Below are 18,254 nucleotides of genomic sequence, written 5' to 3'. Positions count from 1 at the left end.
CCTTAGTTACTTGTTAAGAATTATCATTATTATCTTTACTGTTGTTATTATTAGTTTCATTTTTATACCACCCAATAGCCAAAGGGCTCTGGGATTTGTGAGAGAGTGTGGCATGTTTGGTAGAACCTAATTTGTTTCAGGCCTTAAACAAAACTTTGCATGATCAGCATAGCCGTGTAAGAACTCTTGCTAACTAAAACAACAAAGATTTGGCCACATTTTCTATGACAAACTCCTTCTGTTTAAAGATTTGAAACATTTTTCCCTTCAAGCTTCTGAAACCGTACTCTCTTTCTATCATTCCCATTCACCGGTTTCTGACTTAGCCACTTCTGAATGTGAAAAAAGTATACATTTACCAATGGAATGTTTAAACTTGAATCAGATCCCTGGATATTATGGAAGAACTATGTACAGCTGTGTGTGTGCAGACATGTACACAGAATAAAGATATATGGTGCTGTGGCTCCATTGTTTTACCCATGCAAGGACTCTTTTTCTTCGATAGTCTGGACAGGTGAAGCTCTAATAGTCTGCCCCTTGTACCCTTTTTTCTATTCAGACTTGCATAGGATTGCACCTTATGCTATGCTAATCTCTACTTAGAGTATTATTTGTAGTGCTTCATGCTTGAAGCAGGCTTGTCTTCATTTGATTTAGTGTATGCATTTGCATACTTTCCCATTAAAGGAAATGTCTTTAAACTATTTCCACACGGTGATGTCATTTTGACCAGCACCCATGGCATTCTGAGGATAAGATGGCGCTCCTGTACATGTCTACTCAGAACTATGTTCCTTTGAACTCTGTGGGGCTAACTGTCAGGGAAGCACTTGTAGGATTCCAGGATCAGTGCAAGATGCACACTGGATAATTTTGCTTCTTTCTTTTTCCATCTTTTTTTTTTTTTTTGTTTCACACTGCCTTGGCCCAGCTTTGCCATCACAAATAACTAAGCAGGTAACTTGAACAGTTCAGGCAGACTTGAATATTTTATTAGTGTAATGTGAAAACAAATGCCTGTTTGAGTCCCGCAGGACTGGGCAACTTATGGTCCTCCAGATGATTTGGCTTATAACATCCACCAGCCCTAGCTAGTATAGTCAATACTGAAGGATCATGGGAGTTGTAGGTCAAAAGATATAAAGGGCCACAAATTGCCCACAAATGGATTCTACATTTGGATACTAAAAAGCTTTCTTTAACTGGCTGTGTCTTATACAGACACTCATTTAGTTCACAGTTTAACTGTATGGCTGACATGCTTATATCTGGTTTAATGTTAGTCCAGTAGTTGTTTAAGAAAAACCTTGTATTTCCATTTAAAAACGACAAAAAAGTCAATTTAAATGTTTAAATACTTCTTAAAAGATTTTCCTGTTTTTGTTTTGTTTTGTTTGGACTAGCGCACACGACTCAGTTCACACAGCCAGGCTGGCACTACTTAAAAGTCGATGGACACCTGGAAGCAGGTGGCAGCTATGTGGCTCTGACTGATGGACAAGGAAATCTTACGATCATCATTGAAACAATGGTAACATTCTTTGTCGAAGCCCACCTAACTCAGAACTGATTTCCAGCTATAGAAGCTGTGGTTGTATAATAGCACAAGTGCTTTGCAACTACATGCTTCTGTCTACTTATGGAGCAGTCGATTCACTGGGAAGGGTGAGCGTTTCAAAGTAACTGCACTTTAAACTTGCCTAAGTGCTGGGATTAAGCTATGACCTCCTAGCATCAGCCCCTGTGTCTGCAATATGGAGACCATTTATTGGGCTTCTGGCAATCATTTGGAAAGGAAAACAAAGATGAAACTGCCAGTATTATAATACCTTTATACAAATCTGTGGTGTGACCTCGCTTGGAATGCTGTGTTTAGTTTTGATCATTGCACATCAAATGGGATGCTGTAGAGTTGGACTCAGTGCAGAAAAGAACAACCTAAGTGATCCCATTCCTCTGGCCCCTTCCTTTTCACCTAACCACCAATTGTTCATTTGTCTCTTGACTTTTGCGCTTTTCTTTCCCTCCACCCTATGTTTAAATGTTCCAGGTTTAGTTGCTGGCAGTAAGAGCCTTAAACTAAATTGGACTGGAGTTTCTGCCACTTGTTCACGCTTGGGCCCATTCATCACTGGAATGTTTCTCTTAAGAGTATCTCCAAAACGAATTTGGCCCTTGAGCTGGCTCTTGGTCATTAGGTGGCTACAAGGAAAGATCCATGGCCAGTAAGTTTCCATGGCCAATAAATGAGTTCAGCCCTTTTTGAGTTATTCAGGGGGCTTGTCACCACCCCACCACTGCAAGAATCCTTCCCCCCAAATATAGTTTGTGTTTCTGCAAAATCCAAGTGTAACGGTGCCTCCCTTTCTGTGCATGCTGGTGGTGCCATTTGTGCTATATAATGAATGGTGCTTGCAGCCTGAACATTGGAAAGAAAAGGAATTCTGATGTCTTGAATCAACATGCTCCCTGCTGTTCATTTTCAGACACATGACCACTCCAAGTGCATCAGGCCTCCACTGCTTCCCTACTTTGTTTCACCCCAGAAAGCATCTTTCTACCTCAAAGGATCCTTTGTAAGTAAACGGCAAGTGCTTCTTTTGCTCCCTGCCACATCTGTCTACCGATGCTAGTGCCCACTGTATGCTGTGCACTCTGGGAAATACACTCAAAATGGAACACATAATAGTTTGCCTGGAGGTGAGGATTATATTGATCTGTTTTTTGAGGTTCTGTTTAGTTAAGCACTGCATACAGGAAAAACAAAGGCAGACTTACAGTTCACTCTTAGTTAAAGTGTTGCAGGGGAGAATTCAAAACTGTATCTGCTGGATCTGTTTTTAGGAGTCCACCCCACTTTGGCTCTGGTTGGCACTGTTCTGCCAGGAGGCAGGGGTTCTTTTGGGATTTGGAGGCAATGAATACGCCAGCAGGTGAAGGAAAAGTAATGCTTTATTTAAGGAATAAAGGTATCTACAGGCAAACAAAATAGCATTTATACCTTGCAAGAGTATCTTCTCCCCTTCAGGTGCCAGGAGCCCCAGTTAGGCAGCAAAAGAGACTCCAGGCCATCAACCACACAGCACCCGGCACCTGATCTGTGTAGAAGCTCCCAAACTCAAGCTCTCACCCCTCTGGTTTTATAGTTGAGTGCTTATGGCTCACAAACTTCCATTCTACGCATGCCTGGCCCCTGGCCCCTGAGCCAAACAACTCCAGACAGCTAATCTAGGATCCTCCTGAATGCTCTATGCCTGGGACACAGCACTCCCTTCTGGCAAGGGGAATGTAGAATAAGATATGAGAAACAAAAACACATTCCGTTGTATAACTGAAGACTCAACATACAACATACTTGATAATGGCAATATGCGAAGAAATGGGATATGTCACCTAACTCCTTGCCATACAATAATCTTCCGCATGTTTCTAGTACAGGCACCTGCCACCAAAGCTTTGGTTCATTCCGCTCCTTTTATAGCCAGAGCTTACTGGTTGATCCAAGTGGTTCTCCTATTTAGTGCTAGATGTTACTGAGGGCTAAATATTGGCATCCTTGACAAGGTGATAAATTCTCAGGCTGTTATAAGGGAAATCTAATGTAGTCCTCTCTCTCTTCCTCTTTTCTCAGAGCAAACTGAAATCTCTTCAGATGTGGTATTCTAAACTTGAATTTACCTCAGCCAATTCCACGCTGTTCAAGTTTCTTGGACCTAAAAATGTGAGGGCGCCTTAATTTAGAGGGCAAACATAGTTACTGCCTCATATTGTCTGCGTTGTCCGTGTGTTTGTGTGAGAGGGGGTGATTGCACATGCATGTATAAGCATCGAATGTGTTCTCGTAAAGAGTGTTTCACTTCTCAGGGTGTTATCTAGTTTGGACTTGTTTTCTATAATAAAAGAGAAAATAGAGGAAGATAAATGCATGAAATGAGATATATGCACATCCGTGGGGTGTTCCTCTGATGTGATTGCTAGGAAGATTGAATGCTTGTGCTTTTAGTGACGCTTCTGAGGCGGGAAGGAGAAATGCAAGTCTCGGTTCCACCCTGAGCTTCTCTGTCACATCTGGGACAGCACTTGGTTCATCTGTGACCAAGTGGCACTTCTGGGTACCTTACAGTTCATAAGCATTTGGGGAGTAACTTGCACAAAGTATCTGCTGCAGTCCTTAGCTCTTTTTATAACTTTTGGTAATCCTATATACAAACATTGCCTCCACAGAGCAGATACTGCCAAATGCTGCCTCTGTGTATGGTGTAACTGATTCATTGGCATCTCCTGACTGATGTGCTTATCTAATAATCTGTAGTCTAGCAGTAAAAGATTTCGTCCAGAAATGGAGCTAGAACTTAGCAAACATGCTAGAATTTTGGGTTGGATCCAGATTTTCAAAATATTTATATTTATTTATAAATCATAAATGAGTCCCTTCGTGGCATCCCCCAAGATGACATGTTTAGGTTTTTTTGACCACATTTTAAAATTATATTTTTGTTTAAACTTTAAATACAATTAAACACTTAAAAAAATCACCCACAGGAGAATTTGGAGGAGGAGAGAATCTTAAAAATAGAGTACAGAGCTAATGTATCTAAAATACTAAAAAGCCACATGGGTGCCAGGGAACCCAACCCACTGAAAAATGAACAAAAAAGGGGTCAACCTAACTTCCATTGAGAGAGGAAGTTTCCTAGCTGGAAACCCCTGGAAAGTTTCCATGTTTCCACCAACCTCAGGCCCAAGTCCATGCATGTTTAGACAGAAGCAGGCCTAGGATCGCATCCTCAACCTCTCACAGTTGTAGGACATGCGGAAGGGCACCTGAAGCTGATCTTGAAGTATAGGCAGTCTTTTGGACTCCAGTCGTGCTGAGAGCAGACTGATGAGGCAAGTAAGCCAGGACTGAAATTGTATTGATTTTAGTGCTCTGCTGTAGGCGTGACTAAGCCTGGTTCCAACCTATTAGACTGAAGCAGGATTCTTGCATTACTGTGTTGGTTCTCAGGCTGCATCCAAGATTCATGCACGCATGCAAGCATCCCTCCCTTCCTTCCTTCCTTTAATTAAATTTCTGTGCTGCCCCATAATCAAAGCTGTCAGGGCAGTTCACAGCATGATAAAATATAACACTTTTATCACACATACATGTAAACACTTTTTAAAAATAAATTTTAAACAATTCCTAATAAAACTTTCAGGATCTGATTTAAAGATTGCCCCCTCAAATACTCCATCATATATTGTCAAATGTCTGGGAGCAGAGTAGACATTCAATTTTTTACTGAAAGATATCCTGCCTACACCTACCAGGTGCTACAAAGCTCAGAGTAGTACTGAACGATGGTGCTTTACCTTGCCATGAACCTTACAATATATGATATGGCTACAGACTTTTCTCAGTGTATGTTCACCACTAGCACACACTGAGAGAAGCATGGACTAATTATAGCTCTCTATTGCATATTTCTGCTCTTGGCATGCTTCAAAAAATGTACACACACAGCACATGAAGTTGCCTCACACTTTATGGGTTAACCACAAAAACATCTGGTCATCTCAGCCATTTAAATAAACTATTACATGCAAGGGTGACATAGCTCTTAAATGCCAAGATTTTTGCTCCTTGGGCTGGACAGATTCTCCTTACAATCCTGGTGTTACTGTAGGACTATCTTGTTAAGGTTCCAAAGACAGAAGCAGATCTAAAGCAGTCTTCCATTTGTCTCATCAGCAAAAATAGCTTAACTACTTTTATATCAAATACCTTTTAAAGCCATATACATAGAAAAGTGTGTGTGTGTGTGTGTGTGTGTGTGTGTGTGTGGGCCGTCTTAACGCGTGGGCCTGATGAGCACTTGCCCATGGGCCCCATATTAATCTGTGTATTTTAACCCTTGGAAAATTGGAAAACTTCCAAAATTAACAGTAGTTGTCGTTGTTGTTGTCGTAGGGGCCCCAGTACACTGCTTTGCCTGGGGCCCATAATGCTGTTAAGACAGCCCTGGTGTGTGTGTGTGTGTGTGTGTGTGTGAGAGAGAGAGTGAGAGTGAGAGTGAGAGTGAGAGTGAGAGAGAGAGAGAGAGAGAGAGAGAGAGAACAAACGAGTGAAAGAAATTTTATTTGGTACAAAAAGCAAGCAGAGACAATAGTTAATTGGACCAGTATATGGAGGAACTCAGGGTTTTGACATTGCCTTAAATGATCAGTCAGTAGTAAAAAATGGGTACATATATCTGAGCAGACATCTGTAGAACAGCATGGGAAATCTCAGTAATTTAGGCTGCCTTACATGCACTAGCTGATACAATTTATGGCTTTTAATTATTTTTCAGAATGTGTTCTGGAACTCAGATGGTATGAGGAAAAATGTGCAGAACCAAATTACCCATAAATACTAAAGCCTTAAGGTTCAAGTTGCACCCTTTGTGAGGAACCGTTTCGGTAGTGTAATACGTATAATGTGTATCTGAGGACACTGTGCTCTGACAGGCTTGCTTACAAGTAAGGGCAGCTCTGCAGATTCAGTTGTTTGCAAAACATCATGTACACAAATCTTTAAACAACTGTGTATATAAAGTGAGGTAACCTGGGGTGAACTAGTTTCTTGTATGCATATGCATATTTTACTTTTTAGTTCATTTGAATTAACGATTACTCCTATGTAAAACAGACACAAAACCCATGCATCTTTCTTCCTCTGTGAATTGATCCTCACCCTTGTTTTCCATGCAGGTCAGTGAAGGGGTGTTGACACTAAACCTTGGTCTTGATGAGGTTTATACTCTGACAACCTTGACAACAGGCCATAAAAACATTTTCCCAGATCCACCTCCATCCCAGCCTTTTCCGTCCAATTACAAGGATGATTTCAATATCCGTAAGTCAGTCCTTGAAACCATTTGAGGGGAATTCTTTAAACTGGAGTGTTGCCTGGTGGTCTTTGCCTTTGCCTAGGATAGGGCCTTTATCAGTATCTTAATTCTCAAGAAGACATGATAAAGGATGATGAAAAACATACAGCAGTAACCATTCTTATCTTGAGTGGACAATTCGTGCCCAATAGGCACTGAATTTGCTTCTGCAGACTTGCAGTTTGGAAAATACTTCTTTGATCTCACAAACAGCCACATATGTTGAGATTTTTAATCTGCCAGGGTCGTCGTGGTCACCTGTGAGCTAGGAATGAGGATCCCCAAAGGATTTCACTTGACCTTTCCTAAGGGCCTTTCTAGTCCTCCCCTCAAGAGTTCAGTCTTAACAATGTGTTAAAGCAACAGGTGTGAAGGCCTTTTCCTGCCCAAAATGGGGAAAACCAGATTTTTAAAGAAGCATTTTTCCTGGATTATGGGAAAATTTGAAAAAGCTGCCTCCCACCCACTCCAATTGTCATATCTTTTGTTTAAGACCCTCTGTTTTCAGATTCAGGGTGGCTGGCAAACCAGTTCTGAAGTAGGTGTGGATCCATTAGCTTCTGCCACTTAGGAGGCTGAGAGAAGTTGCTGTTTCTGTGTGCCCAAAACATTTGTGAATGTGTGGAGATGAAATAATGACCTTTCTGTTTACAAAACAGGCAACCCACCTTTCAGTGAGGCACCAAACTTTGCTGATCAGACTGGGGTGTTTGAATACTTTGTAAATACTTCTGCTCCAGAGGAACATACCTTCACTCTCCGACAGGTGGTAACTCAGAGGCCAATTACCTGGGTTGCTGATGCAGAGAACACCATCAGTGTTATAGGCAGCTATAAGTGGTATGTAATGGAGTGTAATGTGATAAGACTGAATTGCAGTTTGGTGCAAGTTACCATGGACACTGATAATAGCAGTTAATTGCAGTGTGCAACATTTCAACATAACCTGCATGCAAAAGCGGATTCTTTGCTGCTCACTTGTAGCATTTTGTTCCCTTTGAGCTACTGTGGTGCTAACATAAACCAAGCGCTCCGTAGTGATAAATTCACTATGATCCAAGACTGCCACCTGCTGCCTGCTTCTGTGGAAAGAGAAGCTGATGGAAACAAGATTTTGGATAAAGGGAACTGAATATAAGTCATTTGTCATAGAGAAAACTGCCTTGGGCAATGTTTTTGGAAATGATGGTGTTACAGGAATGTTGCTTTTTCACTCAGCAGTAACAAATCCTTACAGACTAATTCACTATGCTGCTATCCCTGCCACATTGCAATTAACTTGTTTTTTAAATTTATACGCCGTACAAAAATTGTACAAGTCCTTTCAGAGTGGCCTACAGCAAAGCACAGCAGGGGCGAGTGTTTGCACCCCTTTCCTCCCCTCCTTGCTGGTGGCTGCTGTCATCTGCTGTGATTGTAGCTTTGCAGCTACTGCTCTGGGGAGGTGGGCCAAGCCAGGAAAGAATGCAGCCCCTCCCCAGCTAGAAATGCTAGTGGAGGCTTATCTCAGCAGCCTGCGATGGCACATGCAGCTGGGTTAGCGTAGCAAGATGGAGAAAGTGACAGCTACATTATACTCCCTGCTTGCCTGCTTGGCCACCGTTCTTTGTTGTGTTGAAAACACCTCCTTTCTGGGAGCTGTTTCCAAGGAGAATCTGTAGCGTCCTGCTTCATGTTGGCTTGAAGCTAAGCAGTTTGTATTTGAGCAGGCAGATGCATGATGACTTTGTCACCCAGTGGGGCATTGTAATATTCCGGGTGTCATATATAAGCTCCTATAGAGTAAAGTTGGAGACATTAAGGGGGAAGTCTTATGTATGCTTAGGCAGAAAATGGCCCAGCAGACAGCCTCAGCAGGATAGGGCTTTTTCTGTCTAAATAAGCATACAATTCTACCTTTAAGGTGCAATCCTATGCATGTTTAGACAGAAACAAGTTTTAAAACTGCCAGCATTCCCCAGCTGCCAGCATGATGTTTCTCCCTCCAAATATTCAATAGGATTGCCTCCTTGATATATCTTGGGAGAATATAGCCATGCAGGCAGGGCACTCACAATAGTCAGTATAATGATGCAGTCCTGTCATCATATTATCTGGTATCTGGCATGCCTTATTCCTTGAATAGACAACAGTACGCATTCCTCACATCACAGTTTTTCTCCTGTTCTTTTCTGTGTGTGTGATTGCAGTGGGGAGGCGATGGCACAGCATCACTATTCACTATTTTCCATTGAGAATCCTGTACCCTTGCAGCAGTGAATGCAAATAGCAGCTTTCTACGCATGTGGGCATCTGTGTTTGTATGGGAGAGTATTTTCAGTGGGAAAATGCCTCTTGAGGGTTGATCCTCCCCCAGTGCCTCACAGCCACGATCTGCACCTTGTTCTTCTGCTTTCTTCTCTTCCTCACATTTCCCATGGATACAGTTTCTAAAAGCAAAACAAGAATGGGAGAGACTGTCACTTCATTACCAGATCATAGATTAGGACCATATTAAAGACACCTACACATGCACAAGAAAAATCCTTTTGTCAAAACGTTGACCTTTCCTCTGTTTTCCCTGTGTTGACAACTACACTGTCTTTTTCAGGGTAAACCTAACAATAACATGTGACGTTTATATAGAATCTGAGAAAGGAGGTGCATTTGTTGCAGGAAGAGTTAACAAGGGTGGGACATATGTTAGAAGTGCTGAAGGTGTTTTCTTCTGGGTCTTTCCTGATGGCACCTACCAAGTCACCCGTGATCTCTGTGAGTAACATTTACATATCTCTTACATCCCTGATAGCTGCATCTAACACTATCCTGAGCTACCGCAGAGCAGAGTGGCATTCATAGGTGGCACTGCCTAGCTATTAAGCAATGGTTTGAATTATGGGTCTTGCAGATTTCTTGTTGGGTTTTTCTTCCAGCTTGATTTCAAGCCAAGATGCTTGTTTTAGTTTATCAGATGGTAAATATAACTGGCTTTGAGAGACCCTCAAAGCCAGATATCTTCAGCCTAGAGCAGTTCTGAGTGGCTTTTATTTGTAGTGTTAAAGTGAGATGGGCAGAGCAAGCCAGTGGCCCCTAGATAGTGTCTGCAGGGTCACGGGCTCTTATAGCTCTGAGGTTGCAAAAGGGTTCTGAACTCTGAGTTGGGGATCCTCTGAGTTGGGGAACTCTGAGTTGGGGATCCTCTTCCCCTCACCCCCTGAACTCAGCACTGATGTGGAAAGAACCACACTGGCTGCCTCTCCAAGATCATAAGAGTGACCTTGGAGGAGGGACTTAGGGGATGTTCCAGGTGGGCAGAGGTGCTTTGCCGAGTGGAAAGAACATGTAGGTGACCTTTGCCTCTACACTCCTCCTGCTCTCTGTGGGATGCCTGTCACCCACCAGGTTCAGAGGGAAATGGGGATCCCTATGGATTGCACTCTGATTTAAAATATCAAGTCACCTTTTGCTTGGGAAAAATGCTTTCTGAATGGTTTAGCTTGTAGGATCTAGGAGAACCTTAGACAGGTGTACAGCCTAGCAATGGATGATTCTGCTATCTTCCATTTCACTTGGGTTCTCTTTTATTCAGGTTTGTTCTTTCTTGTTTCCATACTGAGTTCTGAAGAAATGTGTATGGATTTTTGAGGACATTTTTGAAAAAAAAAGATTTTTGTATGCATTTTAAAAAAACAATTTCCAATGAATACAGAATTATTTATGCATTTTTCTTCAGTGTGTGCCTTTATGTAGGTGTGTTTGAAAATGTGTCTTTTTTTGAAATGAATTCACATTAAAATGCAAACTCAATTAACTGCATACTCAGTGAATTCATCACCCACTCCAATTAATCGACTCTGTCCCTAGCTCATGTGAGGGCTAAAAGTGTGGTATGAATCTGGCTTCCAATACATCCAGGTCCTCTAAAGAATTTGGCGCATTTTGCATTAAGATCTGTAGCAGGGTTGTAAACTCATTCAGCTGAATGTGCTTTTGAAATTTTCCATAACTGGGAGCTAAAGCACAGGTAAGCAGGAGAGGCTATGTAGGCTATACATATTTTGGCTGACTTTAAAGACCAGGGAAATGAGCCAAAGTTGACTTAGGCAATGTGAGTTGGGGCATACAGGAATGAGGCATTCTGTGAGCCAGATCCAGGCATAAGTGACAGTGGTGTGTGTACATTGCTGGAGTTGTGTGAAGGACCAGAAGTTTGGAAGGCAGAGGGTGGTGGGGTTAGTGTTGGGATTAGCGTTAGGGTGAAATGAAGGTCCCAAGAAGAGAGGTGTTAGGATAGAGGTGCAGAGAACCAGGGATTGGGCCAGGTCATCAACAAGGTAACCACATACTCAGAAATTCCAAATCATGCTATTCTCAAGAACTTGAACAGACTTAGTGAAAATATGCAGGAAGCATTTCGGGTCAAAAAGAGCTGGTATGGTGTAGTTTACTAGCATCCCCAACCTTTCCCAGCCTGGTGTCCTCCATGTAAACTCTTTCCACAGGATGCGGTTGAGGCCCCATCAGTGAGTGTGTTCAAGGATAGGCTGGACATACACATGGTAGGCATGTCATGAGCAGAACTGGCTGGAGCCGGAGGTCGCACTAGATGGCCTGAGAGGCCCCTTCTGACTCACTATTTTTCTGTGTTGGAGTACAATTCTCATCGTTCCCAGTTGCCATCCAATATTATCTGGAGGATACCAAATGGTGGATGGTTGCCTTCAGTTTTGGATCAGTATTGGCTTTGCATCCCCATGTAGCTAGAAGCCTCACTGAGTAATCTGAGCACCTCCCCTCTGTCTCTCTCTCTCTCTCTCTCTAATGGAAAGTAGAGGGCTGTTGTAAAGATAACATGGGGGAGCCCATGTATGTGGTACTGAGCTCTTTCAAGGAAGGATGATGATAATGATAAATATGCAAAGAGTTTCTGCTCCTTCAGTTTAATCTTGAAAGCTTGAAATTATATACACACACACACACACACACACACGTGAACGTGTGTATATTACACTTAAAAGTTAGTAACAAGTACAGTCTTGTATTCTTGAGTAGTACAGTCACAGTGTCATGTAAAAGAGATAAAGCAAGTCAGTTAATGAGACCATATTAGGTATCAGTATTTAAAGCAGTAACTTTTCATGAATATGTAGAATCCTTTATATGAACAGCCAGGCATCATAATTTTATTTTGTTTTGTTTTTGATGCAACCATGGACTAGTTTGGGTCTTGGGTTTTGATCCAGATTTAATAGAAACATAGAAACAGAGTCAGAAGGGGTCTCCTGGACATCTAGTCTGACCCCTGGCTCCACCTGGCCCTGCTCATGGCATGCCTACCGTGACATGCCTTAATGAAGTCCTACTGGTTACAGTGCACCTAGTTTAAGTCCAACAGTCTGGATATAACTCATATAGGTCAGCATTCTGGTACACTCCAGAGGTTTTGGACTATAACTCCCATGACCTTTGACCAGCCATGTTGGTTGGGGCTGATGGAAATTGAGGTCCAGAAAATCTGGAGAGTTCTACCTGTCCAGCCTTACTGCCACTCAAAGTAAAGCAGTGAATATTCACCATAGTTATAACTCAATGTTTGTACCACACTGTTCCCAAAATGAGTAATATACATTTTTCAGTCACGTCCATTATCTTCCTGTCTTCCTTCACAAACTACTGCTGTATTAGTTAGTCTGTCCTATACTCCAGAAAGCCATTCACTGACAGAAGGAAGACGCACTTGTTCCCAGTTATAATATATGATCATTTCATCTGCTGTTCGTAAATGAAGTATCATTTCTAAGTCCTGAGGTAGGACTTCATATTTAATTGACTAGAACTGAATAACCAGTCGATCAAAAGGTAGTTTATATCCTGTCTTGCCTCTAATGTTCATAATTGAGTTCCCGTCTCATAATGTCAGGGCATGGTCCAGATATAGCAAATGTTTTAAAGTATAATTTATTTGCAGTTGGTGAAAACATCTTGATGAAAGGGCTATCTGGTGTGCGGCCTAAAGTGTGGCATACACTCACTTTGATTCTTACGGTAAGAAACACTAAAACTGGAGCAAAACTGAGCCAATTTTGAAAGTCTGTAAGAGATTAAAATATTTATAGTCCTCAGGAACTCTCTATGAAAAGCAATTATCCTCTGACAGATGGAAAATCTGTGTCAAAGCAGGTAACAGCTCTGTTAAGAGGACTTGACTATAATGATAAGGCAGAGTTGCTACTAAGTGTAGCTGTGTCTTCTCTCCGTTCCTTCTCCTCTCACACGTGTGCGCATACCTGCTGTTCTCCCCAGAACAGTCAGGCAGCATTCTTTGGCCCCTGAGCATGCAATATCCTCGTGTTTCAGAGTTCTCATTCCTCCCCTGGGATGTTCTTCTCTTAAATGTATTTAAACTTTGGCAAACCACCGTGGCCTTCCTGATGCATGGGACTGGCAAATCACTACCAAGTTCAGCATACCAAGCCATTCTGGTCTGTTGTGGCAAAAGCAACCCGGAGCCTTGTGGCAGCTTAAATTCCACGGCATAGTGCAATCTATTGCAGACTAGAGTCCAGTTCACTAGCTGTATAAAGGCTTATCCTGAGCTGGCAAATACCTTGTGCTGAGAAATCCCATTGGGTCCCAGGCTTTTGGTCAATTTGTATGTTGAATATGCTCTTAGTGCTGCCTCCAGTCCTGGGAGAAAAAATAGCTGCAACCCTTTGGAAGATCAGATGAATGAGATGAGTCTGAAATGTTCACCTCCTTGGACCAAGTCTGTTTATTTTAGGGGGTTGTTTTCATTGTGATACAAATTATATTGGGACAAAAAGTAAGGCTTGTATGAGACCATTCACAGTATCAGAAATCTTTACTATTCCACAGTCAGCTTTGAAGGCCACGATCGGGCGGCTTTGACCTGTAAGTCTGTGCAAACTGTGCAAACTCTCAGCGCTTTTCCATAACTAGCTGACTAGCTGAGCTGCCATTGGCTTTAGTGCTTCAGGTTACTGAATAGTTTTGTGACCCTCATGCATTCATATCTTGTTATGTTGACGTTCTCCCTTTACTTTTGGCAGGGCTCTAATGCTTCTGGCATGTTAAATGGCTATCCTCTCTGGGAGAATGTGACTGTACAAGATCCAGGGAACGGCTGGGCGGCTATTGGGACACACTCTTTTGAATTGACTCAGTTTGACAACTTTCAGGTTCAGGCCAGCTGAGACTTCTGTCACACATCGTCAAGCCGACCTGTTTCTCCTTGGAACTAGAGCCAGTTGAAGCCTTGTATATTGCACTTGTTGGTAAATGACATTGACAGGGAATTTTTGTTTCTTTCGCATTGCTTTTTAAAAAAGCATTCAACTTCCTCCTAAGTGTAAATATATTTCTATCATCCCAACTAGGATTTTCTCAGAAATGCAACATCTATCTCCTGAAAGCATTAGTTGAATACTACCCAGAGAGCTTTGGCTATTGGGTGGTAGAGAATTAATAATGTCAATAGTAATAGTAATAAGTCCACGAAGTTTTTTCTTCTGAAAGTCATAAATGGAATTGTAACACTGCTTGTCTTTAAATTGTTGGGAATTTAAAGTTCCTAGCTTTATTTTAATAACTGTGCAACAGAAACCTCACAAAACTGCTATTTTCAAATCTTCCTGTAGCTATTAAGTCCACTCCTTTTATTAAGATTCATCTTTAGGGGAGATAATGTGCTTGGTGTATCTGACTATTATGAAGTGCTGTAATTTTAAATACATTTTTTCTCTTTTGTATCTTATCTGACATGATGAAATAAAGAACTCCATGAATTGAAATGCCTTCTCCCAGGAAATGAGAGATTTTGCTCCTAGTAACCTAATGCCTTAGCACAGCTATTTCTTTCCACTGAAGAAGAAACCAGTTGATAGGTGGCTTGAAGTGCCTTATTTTAAACTACCTCCCCAGTGAAGAGCAGTGTTGAATGTTCCAGCCGCCCATTCTACATTTCGTGGCCCTGCAACTTGCTTTGTCTTTTGTTCCCTCTCTGCTTATCTGCTTCTGTAGGTCGTTGGAAGGAGAAAAGATCTCTAAAGGATTGCTGGTGAAAATTTGTGGCCATTTCACACATGAAAGTGCCCCCACACAATCACTTTGAGTACATTCAAAGCCAGCTTCACAGCTTCATATGTTCATGTGAATCGGTCTGTCCATGTGGCTGCCTGAGCATTTACAACACTGGTGATAATGGATTGGTGAAAGCCCACTTCACAATTTTCTCCTCCCTGTGCTATTGCCCCAGATCTGCTCTGGAGGGTCCCTCAAGCCCCCTGAACAGAAGTGGGAGGATACATAGGAGAAGGAGGAATCCAGACCACCAGCAGTTCCCTTGTGCTGGTGGAATGACATTGTTTGATACAGCTCACTTTCTCAAGGTGGAAATGCTTCACACAAATCGCTCCACCACAAAACCAGCGGTAGCCGCTTCCTCATTTCTACTGAAATCGAACTGATGCATGTTTGGCACTGAGTGTTACAGGAGTGAGCCAACTTGAGAACTCTGCTATGTCAAACTTTGAGGTCTATGAAGTAGTGTCAGGCGAAACTTGGAAGGAAGAACCAAATACAAAATGATGGGTGAGGGGTAGAGCTGGTCACCTGCTGCTATTGTACTTTAGGAGCAATATACTGACTGTACAAGTACACAGCAGTTAACTGAATCACTACAGATAAAGGATTCTGACGCAAAGCTGGGCTTTAGAACAGCACAAAAGCCTTGCTAAATGTACCTGTATTTTACAGGCAAGAAACACTGAAGCCAAGAGATAATCCATTTGTCAGACTGATGTTTGTTAGTTTTTTAGGCTGCTTTTGTTAAACGGTTGGCCATCAGAAAACCAATCTACTGCAAATCACTCAGAGATTTGCCACTAGTTTCTGATTTACTTTGTGACCACCGTTTAACTTCACAAATTCTCTCTTGCTCCTTCCTCTTCCAAAGTTGCTAAGTTACGGAAAGGGGTTCTTTGCAACAAGCAGCCAGGCTCTTAAAACCACACTACTCTGTGATAAAATAGCTCAGTATGTTGTCTGTTTGGATTTCTTCCCTGAGGTTGCCAACTTGTCATACACACTGCATAAAGCTAACTTGTGTTTTCAAACTATATGTTGGCCTAGTTGCTAGCTCTAGAAAATGTCCCCATTAAGCACCACTCCTCCCCAGACTTTCAGTTTGAAGAAGATTCCTCTGGTGGAGGAACAGTTCAGATATTGCATTTTATTTCATTAGACCAAGCCTTTTGCTTGGGCTCTTGGCCCCTTCACTGTTAAACCAAGAAACCTCAAATTAACTATAGTTTCCTTCTCCTCCAAACTAGAAAGGTGTGGTTACAACAAGCCAGGATATTAGATCAACTTCAAACTGTGGCTTGTTATGTAGCATGTGATATTGTTTCCTGATTTAGATAAAATGGGAAACTATGCTTAATTTGTAGTTCACATTTAATAATGAAATAGGTTGGTAAGAATGTGGTAACACGGGATCATTACTTTATGTATTGATGTTATATGAGCTTCCTATCATGTTGGCCATAATAGTTTCTTTAATTTCATTACTTGTTCAAATGGTAACAGTAATTTTTCCTTTAAACACTTGTAATACATAGCAGTAAATCCATCAGGACCAGGTGCATTATCGTTCTTTTAATTTTCTAATGTTCTAGGTTTTTTTTCAAATTTATTAAAATTAATTAAATTTATTAAAATTAAAAATACTGACTTCAGAAGATGAAATGGAGCAGTATATAAAAGAAACATGTCTTGAGAAATCCAGCTCTGAGCAGAGGAAAATACTGAATGATACTATTCGAGACCTATGCCACATGCCATTAGAGACCAATATTTTGCTTGAGTCCCTGTCCTGCTTTTGAGTGTGGTCATTTATAGTACAACAAAATTTACCAGTTTTACCTTGTCAAGAGAAAATATTTTCAATTTCTTTTGATCCCTATGTCCTGTGTATTGTGTGCACATGTGTACCAAAGCTTTAGAAGTTATATATATGGAGAAACTTCCAAAGGGTATTTCTAAGTGTTTCACATAAAATCGGAAGCCTTATGCTAAGGACTGATACTGGCCAAGCTTGCTGATCTCACCAGACTACAAAAATAGAACTCGAGATGTTGATTACAGCATTTCATCTTTTGTAGCTTTTAAATGTAAGGTCATAATTGACTTTATTGTTTCCAAAGACTTAATTTTTTTAAAAAAATCCCTTTTCACTGTATTAACAGATGGTTCTATTTTTGCATTGTGTACTAAATGGTAGCATAATCAAGAGTTTGGTTCCTTGTTGTTCGAGTTTAAGTGTGCTCATTGGGTTAATGTTTGCTTGGTGTTTGCCTTACTTAATTTATAACAGGTTGCCTTGAAGTTTCCACAAAAGGCCAATGTATGTGACTGTCAAAATGCAATGTTTCAAACTGGAAAAATAAATGTTGTTAAAAGCATTGTCTACGTAGAATGCTTCTTTTTTTTTTTTTAAATTAAAGTCACTGTCTGAAGAATCTGACCTGTGATTTTGAACTCAACCTAGCATTGCAAAGTGTTTCATATCTACTGGGGATACTAAGGGGCCACCTTTCTTGCCATCAACCTGACCAGATATTAAGTTCTGCAGGAGCTGGCCTTCTAAGATTCTGTTACCTACAAAGCCCAATTTGTTGGGCGCATTTGAAAGGGCTTTCTCATGTATTGCTCCCAAACTATGGTACATACTTGCTGAAGAACTACAATTGGCCCCTACGTTCTTGGCTTTTTAGAAAAGGTATATTGTTTTTCATTTAACTTCTATATTGCTCTATGGGTGAAGATTTCTGGGTGGTTTGCAACAATCCATAAAACAGCACAATAAAATACAGAATGAATTTCATAAAATTAGAAAAAAGATTTTAAAGTATTGAATAGGTAAAACAAAGAATGATTCTGCAAAAACCACCTGGGATGGGTAGTCCTCTCAAGCCCCTGATATCCAGATATTATGTTTAAAAGCCTTGGTATGAAGGGCTGTCTTAACCTGGTACAGAAAAGATAACACAGCTAGCACCCTATGACTTCAGTGAGGAAGTCGTTCCATAGTTGTGGGGCCACCATAGAGAAAATATTTGCCTTCATTGCCACTTTTGTATAAAAAGTGTCCAGATGTGTATAAATACACATCTTTAAAATGTGTATTTTAATGTTTGTACAGTTGTCATGATCTTGTTGGTTTGTGGTTTTATTATTTTAAATTGTTGGATGCTCCCTTGGTGACGGTGATGCCCTGATGGCTTCTTAGCATAAAAGCTGGTATATATTAATATTATTATCATGTTTCATTTACATCCC

At 41.1% G+C, this 18,254-nt stretch overlaps 1 protein-coding gene across 4 annotated transcripts in view; it reads left to right on the top strand.

The window, feature by feature from the left end:
* The window catches only part of GALC (galactosylceramidase), a 41,298-nt gene extending 23,921 nt beyond the window's left edge, over positions 1-17,377 (top strand). For 2 of the 4 annotated variants that reach the window (XM_044436355.1, XM_044436357.1), the window contains exons 10-17: positions 1,407-1,534; positions 2,490-2,579; positions 3,635-3,724; positions 6,739-6,883; positions 7,577-7,757; positions 9,508-9,668; positions 12,865-12,941; positions 13,967-17,377. In XM_044436355.1, coding sequence (XP_044292290.1) covers positions 1,407-1,534; positions 2,490-2,579; positions 3,635-3,724; positions 6,739-6,883; positions 7,577-7,757; positions 9,508-9,668; positions 12,865-12,941; positions 13,967-14,110 — 1,016 coding nt within the window. In that variant the 3' untranslated portion in view covers positions 14,111-17,377. Of the gene's footprint in view, positions 1-1,406; positions 1,535-2,489; positions 2,580-3,634; positions 3,725-6,738; positions 6,884-7,576; positions 7,758-9,507; positions 9,669-12,864; positions 12,942-13,966 lie in introns of those variants that run through there. The other 2 variants (XM_044436356.1, XM_044436358.1) reach the window with 2 other exon arrangements.
* The last annotated feature ends 877 nt before the right edge of the window (positions 17,378-18,254 follow it).

The sequence above is a fragment of the Varanus komodoensis genome, unplaced genomic scaffold (assembly GCF_004798865.1).
Source record: "Varanus komodoensis strain SLA01 unplaced genomic scaffold, ASM479886v1 scaffold3, whole genome shotgun sequence".
Classification (NCBI taxonomy): Eukaryota; Metazoa; Chordata; class Lepidosauria; order Squamata; family Varanidae; genus Varanus; species Varanus komodoensis.
This window is presented reverse-complemented; position numbering and strand designations above follow the sequence as displayed.